The sequence below is a fragment of the Vanessa cardui genome, chromosome Z (assembly GCF_905220365.1).
Source record: "Vanessa cardui chromosome Z, ilVanCard2.1, whole genome shotgun sequence".
Lineage (NCBI taxonomy): Eukaryota > Metazoa > Arthropoda > Insecta > Lepidoptera > Nymphalidae > Vanessa > Vanessa cardui.
Genome location: NC_061154.1, coordinates 12,471,472 through 12,484,297, shown reverse-complemented (window position 1 = coordinate 12,484,297; position 12,826 = coordinate 12,471,472). Strand labels below are relative to the sequence as shown.

The following is a 12,826-nucleotide window of genomic DNA, read 5'->3' as shown; positions in this document are numbered from 1 at the left end:
AATCTATCTTCGAAACATACAAATTCATGAAGTTTTTCTCAAAATTCAGATAATGATAAAAAAAATAATTACAATAATCTAGTTATTACGTCTTAAAACATAATCAGTGCGTATTTAAGTAACGATATAAGTAGTTTCCGTATGTTAATTGTCTTCATGTCAAGATATCAAATTTTGGATTTTACTACTTTCAGTTTCTTGATTTGTAACAGGATAGAAATATGATTTGAAAACAAATCGTAAATAATTAATAGATGTGTTTGAAAAATGTGGGTAGTAATATTATACCATATAGAGACATGTAAAATGTATATTAAAACATTTAAAAGAATACCATATAATATATGGAACTAAAATAGAACATACGAGTTGAAAGTGGTAAGTTATTTTAATAAAATATCAGTGTTATCGAAGAAATGTTATCATGTAGTAATTGATATACTTATATCACGTAAAGATATCTGATTATGAGTTACACTTAATTATAATCTTTTCCGTATTCAGAGACGTTAAGAAATCTTATTGAGTAATGTAACAAGTGATGGCTATTGAATTGATATTGGGCTCATGTAAATCTATTTACGAACGACTATCCAACTATTTATGGAAAGTGATGTCATCGATGTTTTGGCAGTATGTTTCTATGTACTGCTACTATACAGAATTTACCCAAATCACAAGCGATCGATTTGCTTTACAAATTATCTTAGTAACTTTGTACAACATTGATAGCAGACAAAATATAAAATAATTACGTAATATTAAATTTTTCTGGGTACTTAAATTATACGAATAACATTAATAAATGTTCTATTGCATCGACCGGTCGTCACCTAGTCGGCCTAGGTATTTAATATAAGGTTACGCATTTGAGCCTTTTATTCTTATAAAATGTATTTATGTCATTGTATAAAATTAATCATTGTTAAGATGAACGCTACTCAATTTTAATTTTAGATCTAATAAAGAGACATCAGAGATAACGTTTTAAATTTTTGCTAATATAACAATTTAAACAACAATTTTTACCTGTAAATAATTTCGGATAACACGTAACGTGTCTGAGTTATTTGAAATATGTATAATCGAGAATGCGTGATGTAAATGATGTCTTCACTTCGTTTAATTTATGATATGTTTATTACAATCTACGATAAACAACTTGACCTATTCTCATTAAGTGTGTATCGGTATGCGTCGTGCAGATGTTTGTCAGTCGACTAGTTCGACCATAGTACCGACCGTTGCCGATAAAACCGTCCTTGCTAATTTACCATTCATTAATCTTAAGTGTACTATTCTGGTCACTGTTAGAATTAATAGTCAATAAACGATTACGAAATGTGAATATGAAACATGTAGATATGTATGTAACGTATGGTACGGTATAAACGGTAACACTGGTCGTGCACATTCGATGACACATATATACATTTGTACTTAGGTGTTAAGTAGTTATTAAACTAGGACTCATTTTAATATTGTTGGACAATCTCGTTATTTCCGTCGCCGGCCTTATCTCATGAATATGTATTAAATATTAACATACACGTAATATAGTAATGTTTCAGTTGTTATGGGTCACGCATGTCGTATCATGTGACGTTGGTTCGACCTTTGTGGGATACGTTTTTCGATTACAGATTTTATTTATTTTAATGTAGTTAAAGAAATGGTACCGAACCAAAATATATTAAATATAAATGTAAAAAAATACTTTATAAAAACTATGGAAAATAAGGTTTCATAAACAATTCCATCATTTTATTCTTACAATATTCTTTGTACTATTCTTATTTAATCGTTTATCTACAGATATTATCTCGTCTTGTGGAAATTGTTGCGTTGTTGTCCATTTGTTCACTTGTTTCAGTCGATGCTATAAGTAATAACAAGTGATATTGATTTGAAAATTGGCACGGTGGACTAGAGCTTTTTGCAATTATTGTTTTGTTGTGCCAAAAGCATAGTAAACTATTTCTATATAACTGGTATCTGAACAAAGTATTGGTTAAAATGGTATTTGTGATATTAAGTTAATTATGAACATTTAAAATATATTTCTATAAATTTGAATTTGACAATAAGCCAAATAGTGTACCCATATTTGTTGTCATTTTAATTTCTTATTTTTGTAGATTACTTTAAAGAAAAGAAATTAACTCGAGTTACATACATACGATATATTGGGCAAGGAGATCATGACCATAAAAAAATATCTATTTTTGAATAGTAAAATGTTTTTCTAAAAGTTTTTTTTCCCGCGTAACGTCATCAGTTTGTTGAACAATACTGTGAAATTTGTTACGAAATCACATAAATTGTGAAGCACGAGAAGATTTACCATGTGACTATATGTGATTAATTGCTAATGTAAAAAAAAGTTTGCCGAAATTAAGTTTGGTTCTGTTCAATGGATTCGAAAGATAAATCAAAAAAGAGAGATCGTAAAAATGAGAAGAAGAAAAAAATGGCGCCTGAAAAGGCCAAAATGACTACAGACGAAGATCAACAAAATGCAAATAAAGGAGATAGTGACTCAGAATCTGGAAATTCCACGGATAGTGAAGAATTAGTAAACGCTCTTAATTACAACACTATAACTTCTTTAGCTGCTTTGAAAGACATTATTCAAGGTGACAATGACACGCCTGAAACGGATAGTTTCTTTCAACATTATTTTATGAATCACTGTAATAATTTATCAAGTCGTAATTCTAACTCTACATCACCATTTTCATTTACTGAAAGACGCAGATTATCACAATGTCGGGAAGAAGACGAGGACGACGAAAAGAAGGATTGTGTGAAACAATCGAATGGTTCTTTACTCACAAATTTAGAAACCACTTATTTAGCAATAAGCGATTCTCTATCAAACCAGCAAGATAAGGAAGATATGATCATAAAAGCCGACGAAACAGTGCGTTCTGGCGATGCAGGCACTGTTTCGGCAGAAGACGATGATTCTGAAAAACGCACTGTTATGGGAGCGAAACATAAATTCTTGGTTACAAAAGCGGAGCAGATGTCGCCTATTGTTAGGCAGGCACTTCGTAATCAAGTGAATAATGCGCACACGGTGCATTTTGGAACAAAGGGAGCTGAAGAGCAAAGGCCGAGTGTAAGGACTATTTTCACAGGACAGAATCTCCATCGTGACAAGAATTATTTTGATAGTAGTTTAATAGAAATAAGATCTACAGTGGACGGAGTACTCCCCAGTTCCGAGGAAATTTGGGTCAAAAGGGCAGATGCTAAACAAGTAAGTTCACTTGTCAAAACTAGTATATTTCTTAAGGATTAGTCTATACCACAGACATATAAATAGATAAATAGATATATAAATTTGTAGATTAGATAAATAGATAGATATATAAATTTGTCGAACAAATCGTGTTATATTTTGTGGGAAATTCTTAAAAACGTCTCGACAAACAATTATTTTCTATATACATTTTATCAATGGAACATTGTGGCGAAATTAAGCCTTCTAAAAATTATAATTCCTCTGGTACTATATCAACATTTACGATTACTCACAGTGTGATAACACAGTGCGTAGCACTATTAGCGCTACATTTAAAAGAAGAATGATAAAATCACCATACCGCTTATTCATGTCTGCACAACGGTATAAATTGCAGTCATTTCCATTGCGTGTTAATAAAATACACAATATTTATTGCGTTAAATTAATGCTGTAATGAACAATGAATCAAATCGGATTTACTTTCTTAACTAGTTAAGTAATTAGAATTACTATGTAAAATAGTCATTGCACAATTTTTGTTTGTTAATAATTTATTTTTAAATTATTAAAACATATTTATTATATAATACATCTAATGCTGATACCAAGAAATCGCTTTTCGCTTACTATTAATGTATATTTTTATTTTTGCTCGCATGATAAATTGGTGTTAGTTATCTGTTAATGGAAAGGAAAGATAGCTATATATATCTGTGGTTTAAACAATAGCATAAAAAGCAGGTGAAATATGGAAACATATTAACTAATATGCTAATAATAATAATTTTCAGACTGTTAAGGACGACAAGCTCTTGGCAAAGGTTGAATCTACTTCACAAAAAATCGAAGTAAAGAAGCCGGAACCGCTACCGGAAAAAGTACGAGAACGCTCTGGAACATGGGGATCGCAAACCGCACGTAAAGAAAAAGAGTTACCAAAAAAACCTACAAAGGAAAAAGATGTACGAAGGAGTAGTGACGAAAGGCGACAAAAAAGAGGTTTATATATTTTTTTATGTATTATTATTTTTATCTTGTAACAGGTCGTCGTAATTTAGATGAAGCTGATTGTTTTTTAAAGGTTAAGCACATTAACAGCCTTTTTAATATAACGGTTACATAAATGACGTTTTTAGGGCGAGCTTGAGGTACGTTGGCTTCTAAGAGCCTTGGAGAAGCTTCCACTGTCGGCCGATACAATTTATTTTTTTCTAAGATCTAAAGATGGCGATGGCAATGTTAAAATTATGAGAAAAAAGAAATCAATCTCCATAATATGCTTTAATTATGAAGTTTTGAGGTGTTTCATTATAAAAGCAGGGTTGTTGTTGCAAGTTTTAGTAGTATGTAGTGTTATTTTTATTTAGGTTTAGGGCTTTTTGGGGTTTATATAAATGACTAACTTTTTTTATAAGAGTATAAACATTTAATACTTAATTACTATTAATATAATGTTACACATTCCAAAATTTGAATGTAATCTCAGTGTATCCAGTCGTCCTCAACCATATAAGATATCGGAAACACATTCATGCTTCCGAACAATTTTTACTTGTGTCCCTGAGAAGAATTGACCAAATTTATCGATATTTTTCTGCATTTTTTGAATATTTCAATTATAATCTGTACTACAACCAACTGTTTCGGTACCCCGCTCATCTACCGAGACAATTTACCGTTAGATCTTAAAATACAAAAAAAATAATATCTTAATTACTTTTTATTTTATTGCGCGTATTATTGAAGAGATCGTGATTCTTAATTTTTATTCTGTGAAATTGTAGGGAATCTTAAAGTATGGAATTTGAGTTTCAGGGTTAATTGTCAAAATGGTTGAATTCCTATTGTGAATTTAATTATGGAATATAAACCATATGCTGGCATGGAATGACCAATTTTACATTCGAGAATTTGGACTTGATCCAGTTAAGTTAAATATTTGCAAAAATTTACTCAAATCAAGGAATATTTGATGGATTTTGAATGTAACATTTATTTTTTGTTAATACCCGATATTGTTGAATTTATCAGCTTAATAATAAAGTAACAATCTGTAAATGGTCGCTAAGCAAATGCGTTTCAGTCACATTAGATTCGAATTAAAAATATTTTACATACGTGGAACTGTTTTTCCATAGATTGTTTCATTTCATGATATATATATTAAAGTTTTATTGCCATTTCAGTTACATTGTTAGTGAATAATTACGATTTTAATTAGCATTACGTAATTTAAAGTGTATTTATTATTTACACTTAATAAGATTGGAATTTGCCTTGACAAATCGCGATGCAAATGAATAATGCATAGCGTTTCTCTGCATAAAATAAACAACGCTGCCATTACATCAGCAGCACTGTATTTATTTTAGTAAACGTCGTATTGTTTTTTTATGTATTTATTATATATTAGTACATACTTTCAAATTATTGTATTAATGATATTAACGCGATGGTCCGTACTGTTTTCATGAAATGAAATATTAGCGTTGCTAGAATAAAAATAATTTCTGATTATTTTCCTATAGTTTTATATACTCTTAATATGTATATATATGTTTGAGACTTTATTAAAAAGCAAGCGTGTAATTATAACACGCTTGCGTATCGTACGGTATGCGATTAGACACTAAACGTGTCGGTTACACTTTTTAATTTTTATATAAGATTAATGACATTATTTAATATTTTCGTTATCTGATTTCGTGTCGTTGAATCATATGAATAAATGTTCGTTTTATAAATTGCTTCCAGTAAGTTATGATTTCAATTATAATATATGATGAGGAATCTAATGAAAAAAATCATTAAACAAATTGCTGTGATAAAAGTTATCTTGAAAACAGAAATTTATTATCAGAAACAATATCTTATGTATTCATTTATTTATAAGCACACAAAAGATTAAAACTTATCAGGATGAATATAAAGTATTAATATTAAATCGTTTCGAGATAACTATGTGGTATTATTACAATTAAACTATACAAATTAATTTAATGTTAAGATAAATTTAAAAAGGATTTCATGAATACAATGCGAACTTACTTCGAGATATGGAGAATATGGAGAATCAATAATTGAAACAAAACAGTATCTAGTAATGGTCGGAGCGTTAATTTAAATACTTTATCAATTGTAGATCAACGCCTGGATGCAGCGATCACACGGAGCTCGCAATCTGTCGGCGAACGTAAGCGCCGAGGTTCCGCTGACGATGGCCAAGCTCATCCCATGTATCAACAAACAATACATGGTAAGTATTATATAATAAACTAGAAAGACCCCGCGTTTTATGATGTTGGTTGTCATGTGTCACGCAAAAAAGTACCCTATGTCCTTTCTAGAAGTTAAAGTTTGCGTCACACCAAATTCGGTTCAGTGGTTTTGTCGTGAAAGAGCGACCGGCAGATTTACTTTTACATTTACAATATTAGTATAGAATAGGTATTGTATGTGCTTTCATGTCATATATTTATTATCTATGTGAAACAAAATGCTTGGCACAAATACAAAATATGCGACACATAATATTTAGTTATAAAATATTTATTTGGTCATAATGTTGTTTTGTTTGCTTGTCAGGAACCTCCGGGGTGAGTCGCAGACCAGCCCTGTTCGATATATTCAAGTCTCGCCCACGTGGCGATGCCAAGAAACAACCATCGATCATGCAACAAGTTAAAGCCGCAGTACAGGTAATTAGTAGTTTTGAAAAATGACAGCTGTTAATTAATGTATAATGTATTCACGACAAAAAAGTTAACCAATGGTTAAATGAGCTCTCCGATATTTTTCGTAAATTTATTTATGAAATCGTTATATTTTTAGTTATATGGAAATCACACATATTATAAAAAATTTTAAATTATTTTAAAATGTAGTGTTCCTAGTACAGTTTTTGGTTTTAAGTACAGTTTTTAAGTTCTATAAAATGTTGAATTGACCTCAGTAAGTAGTCCTACTCATGTGTATAAAATAATGATTTCGACACTATTCACTACTTAACTATCTATTTTCATTGAAGTTAGTAAATTAAAAAGGCCTGCCTGTATGAAAAATCGGCAGACTGAACCCAAATATGTTCTAAATATGACGGCGGAACCCTAAAACCGAGCAATATAAACACAAACTGAGTGTTATTGTGCAGGTTTAATTCGATCTAATCTTAGGTTCGATATTTTGGGTGTTCGCTAGTTTGAGGAAATGAAAAACAACAGTAAATCTTATGGAGCTGTGTTATTATTGTAACAAAGCTACATTCGGTTTACTATGTGCGATTTAAACGGATCGCTTGCCAATAAACACCTGCGTAGTTATTAGCGCGCAACGCCATCTTCCGCTTTGAAGCCAAGAATATAGAAATTGCGGAATTTTACCGACTTAATGAGGTTATAGTTAAAAGCTGTGATTAAACCATGGTTAAAAATAGTCGCTTATTTTAAAGTTATTCGATACTAGATAGTATATCGATCTTTCAGTGTTAATACCTAATAATGCCTCTCAAGCCGCGATCAATTGACGGATGGACTGAAATTTATTAAATAAAGAAATTTAACAGAATTAGCTTTGTCTTTATTTAAAAAAAATACCGGTGATTGATTATAAATATATAAACACTTATTCCATTCGTTCTTTTTAATTCGAAGCTTTATTGAATACTTTCTTACATATTTCTCTACATGATCTGATATCAGAAATAACATTTTTTTTTTGTAACCTCTGCTTTCGATTCCATTATAAAAGTTAAAAGGTTAAATTATGTATTTTTCTGATTCGTGTTTACAATGCGCTCTAGATGCTGAAAATGTTTTGTTATATTTATTTCGGTATAATATGCATTTCAGATTCAATGGTTTATATATGTTATTGTTTCTCTTTCAGATTATGACAAAATCGGGTACCGCTAGTAAGGAATCTGTGAAGTCTGATAAACCAGAGGCCGCGCCGAGCTCGTCGGGCGCACCGGCCGTGAAAACGAAGGACGGCTCAGCTCATCCGCATCCTGGCAGCGACACGAGGGTAATAACTCGGTTTCATATACTACATTATAGAATTGAGAGAATATAAATCTATACTAATATTATAAAGAGGAAAACTTTGTTTGTTTGGTTGTAATGAATAGGCTCAAAAACTACTGGACCGATTTTAAAAATTCTTTCACGATTCCGTAAGATATTTTGGGTTTTTCGGACAAAAAAGGAAAAATTCTACCAAAAAAGAATTTATTTTTTGCGTATGATGCCTAAACTATAAAAGATAGAACTATAAAATGTTCTAACTCCGGTCCTTAGAGGGCATAATGGCCTCCGAACCTAAGAACCTCATCAGATTCGTGGCTGATGTTGGTCTGGCTGAGGTGTTGTGATCACGAATTTGAGGTTTATCACAATAGATCCAAGCGCCGGTTGCAGTAATTCTTCAAATGTGACCGTGCCTCAGCAGTAGGGATATTAAAAGACTGATTATGAACCGTTATCTACGCGGGCGAAGCCGCGGGCGACCGCTAGTAATAAATATAAATATAAATGTGAGACAACATCACATACATTACTCTGATCCCAATGTAAGTAGCTAAAGCACTTGTGTTATGGAAAACCAGAAGTAACGACGGTACCACAAACACCCAGACCCGAGACAATATAGAACACTATTAATAATCTACATCGACTCAGCCGGGAATCGAACCCAGGACCTCGGAGTAGCGTACCCATGAAAACCGGTGTACACACCACTCGACCATGGAGGTCGACCATTTGATAATGAGTAAAAAAATTCAATAATAAAGGCAAATAAGAGGTTAATTAAAAAGAACAATTAATAGCGCTAACACTGTTTGCAATGACATGGGTTTTGAATGACTTATTCTATCGAATAATTCACGAATTTATCGATTTGAATTATCCAATTTATGCTCTAATGATTAATTTTAAACACAAACGTCCACATTTATATTAAGTAGAACATGCAATTCTCGCAGCATCATATACACTATATTGCAAATTCATTTTAAGAAAGATACAAGTCTTGTATAATAAAGTCTTCAGGAATAACTGAAGTATATGTCTTTGAATCCAACAAGAATATTTTCTTGATTTCGCCAAAATTATTATCGGAATTTAAGTAAAATTAAGTCAATTTAGTAATTGTCTTCAACCGACGACGAGCTTTTTACAGATTGATTAACTAAATTGCATAAAAATATTTATTGTATTTCATCATACAACTAATACTATACTAACTATTGATGTAGTAAGGTATATATGTAAATATAAAGAAGGATACTAAATACTATCAAACCTCGTTTTGCAGTAAAATTAATGAGCGATATATATCTTTCAACGCAGGAAGTATCGCTCATTTAAATCAAAATAAAAAACAAATATAAGTTCCATTTCAACTTATTGTCTATGTATGTATAGCAAATCTTCTTTTAGAAAATTCCATGTAGGAAAATTAAATACAATAAAGTATGCACAAGTGTTTCTCTGGCAAAGGAGTTGTAGACTAGAGTTTTGTTTTGTTTCTCAGCCTGTGTTTTCGTAAAGTTTACTTAGTGGTATGATTTCGTTTTAACTCGCAATACTCATTCATCAGGATGGTATTCCATCACCAAATAGGAATATGTGGTATTGTAGAACGTAGATAATATTTAATACTTCTTACAGCGTCAACGTGAATAGCCGGTGGTGACAATATATGTATATGCTTTTAAAATTAATAATTAAAAGATAGTAAATATATTTTTATTTATAATAACTGAATAATAACGGGACGTAATGTCAAGCCTTCATATTAAGCAATAGGTTAAGTTTCAAAACTACACTATCACTATTCGAATAAAAGACGAAAAATATTGATATCGAAATTATGTTTGATTTTTTACGAAATCAACAAAAGATATACATTCTTTAGCCAATTATCACAAAACTCTAATTAATTATTTTCCTAAAACTTCCATGTATTAATATTCACAAAGAAAAAATGAGGACCTAATTATGTTCAGTAATTTTTGAAGTTATCAATCACGTTTAGAGTAACAAAGAGACAGGCGTTGGGGGATATTGTTTAATTATGTGCAGTGATGATAAAAGAGAAATAATTTACCTATTTTTATTAAAACTGGCTATATATATTTTTTCTTTTTTATGGCATAATTTTATTCAGAGTAATATGAATGCCTTTAAATGCACGTATCAAAAGCATATAAATATATATGTATATGTTATAAAATATTGCATAATTATTTTATGTTATACAGTACTACCACACTGTAACCGCATCAACATCACGCCGTCCGAGTGCGATGGCCAAAGTAATGGACATCTTCCGTGGCCGAGCCTCTATTCCTGGACAAACCGTGCCTCTGGAGAGCGCAGAGAAGAGGAGAGCGGTGAGTACTTTATTTAGGTGGTGTTCGGTGCCGGGCAATGGACCTTATTCAAGCGTTTCTGCTTTATCATGTGGTGGGTTCTTTCATTATGCTTAGTATTAGGTCCTAACCTACGAAATTGGTGATGTTGAGTGAACGGATTTGAATCGCGTATATTAATTATTTTTGGCATCCCGACGTTTCGAGCACTTTACAGCGTTCGTGGTCACGGGTAGACTCGGGTTAGACTCGGTAGAGGCGATTCAAATCCGTTATAACTAGTTTTATTTAAATCTTTAACTTTTCTTCTCGGGATTTTAAATATGCTTTTATTACAGCTATGGTTGTTAATTCTTTTAAAAAATCAGTTGTTATTGATTTAAGCACAGTTATTCTTTTTTGTGATTATGGAAAAACAACACATGGCATCTATGTAACAAGAAGCAAATTTAAAACGTGGATCAGGATCAGGAATTGAACGTGTATGTCTACTACGTTTTTGGTAACAAACCAAAATGACACCATTTTATCTGATGGTACTGTAAACTCAAGAAAGACCAAGGGCAAAAGATAGTCTGTAAAGATGAAGTGAAAGCTATAGTGAAAGAAGATTAGTCTCAAACCACGACGGAATTAGCGTTCAAAGTCAGTTGTAAAACGTTACTGACACGTATACGTATTACTGAAGAAAAAACAGCTCGGGTACCATTTCAATTCAACAAACAACAACAACATAATCGCATCGATGTTGATGATCAATCTGAAAAGCATTCAGATCAGGGGATTCTGAATTGGATAGTGACTTGTGAGGCATGGTGATGTTGTGTGAAAATCGAAAACGTTATACAGAGTTCATGCCCGTCACAGATTTGGTATTGCATAAGCATCAATATGGGACCTTAAACGTTTCTTGAAAATGTGTCATTTTTTCTGTATAAAATAGCAATTTTGTAGTTAAGGACCTAATATTTTAACAACTTAACCGCAGGCTGTTAAATAACTAAACAACACAATTGTTCTTGTTAATGATGAAAGCGTGTATATTAACAGTGACATGACTTTTGGTAATAAGTTTCATGATGTACGTATGGTGTATGTAGTATGATGTACCTCAAGTGTCTTCTAAAATATGATGTTATACCATAACTAGTTTGCCGGGATAAGTAAGTGATGGTTCGAAATACCTTTGGTAGTCGAATGGGAAGCGGATATCGTTTACGTTAGCCGCATTTAACCAAAGTATTGACAATTTCTGTATTGCATCATAAGTTGGTGACAAGTTTCTGTGATAACCTTCCCAATGTACAATAATGTACATTTTTTAGGGCAAATATGGAAATTGTCAATTATTTAAAAGCAATGGTGCATTGTGGCAAAAATACGAGATGTTTTTGCTAGGCGTTTCTAATCCTATGTGTTAAGATGGGATGGGACAATTAATTTGCGGAATCTCCTGTGTTTGTGATATACAAATATGTGTGTGTAATGTGTATACACAAATAAAACTAAATTAAATTTCAATCCAATGATATTGATTAATAGCGGACAATGTGTCATGATTATATCTTTTTTATTCTGTTAAAAATTTGAAATTGAAAACCAAGGTATCATTGTGTCAGCCTACATTGTATTATTTGTTTTAAATGGTTGTTTGTAGATTATTTCAAGTATGTACTATATTGATATGGTAATATTTACTCATATTATAATCAACTATTTACTTGGATTCACTTACATATATTATATGTATTTATCAATTATTATTTGTGTAGAATCATAAGATGTAAGTAATATAATAAATCGTTAATATAATTCATTATCAATATTCTTAATACTATATACTTTTAAAAAACGTTCGAAGTTAGTAAAGTTTTTTCCAATGGAATCATTATGAACTCAATATTTTATGCAACGATGCTGACCTATATAGTCTCGAGTCTTACTTGATAGCTTTTTCTAAATCCACTCCAACTCAACCACTTTAAGGCATGGCCATTTGCTTGTTAAAACATATTTTTTAATTATTCATCAGAATAATATTTATTATTATGTATATGTATTTTTTTAAGTTAATTTATGTGACTAAAGGAACAAGTGATATGATACATTCGTTCTTATCGTGGGTAGTCCATTGGTGTTGTATGGAAATGTTAAAAAATAGTTTGGCCCCAATGTCTGATGAATGCTATAAAAATATTTAG

The 12,826-nt window shown here is 31.3% G+C and overlaps 1 protein-coding gene across 6 annotated transcripts in view; it reads left to right on the top strand.

Moving 5' to 3' along the window:
- Window positions 1-12,826, top strand: part of LOC124543216 — a 70,614-nt gene that overhangs the window by 2,497 nt on the left and 55,291 nt on the right. For 5 of the 6 annotated variants that reach the window (XM_047121339.1, XM_047121342.1, XM_047121343.1 and 2 more), the window contains exons 2-7: window positions 2,279-3,265; window positions 4,045-4,252; window positions 6,396-6,509; window positions 6,839-6,951; window positions 8,138-8,275; window positions 10,515-10,646. In XM_047121339.1, coding sequence (XP_046977295.1) covers window positions 2,414-3,265; window positions 4,045-4,252; window positions 6,396-6,509; window positions 6,839-6,951; window positions 8,138-8,275; window positions 10,515-10,646 — 1,557 coding nt within the window. In that variant the 5' untranslated portion in view covers window positions 2,279-2,413. Of the gene's footprint in view, window positions 1-2,138; window positions 3,266-4,044; window positions 4,253-6,395; window positions 6,510-6,838; window positions 6,952-8,137; window positions 8,276-10,514; window positions 10,647-12,826 lie in introns of all 6 variants that reach the window. The other variant, XM_047121340.1, reaches the window with a different exon arrangement.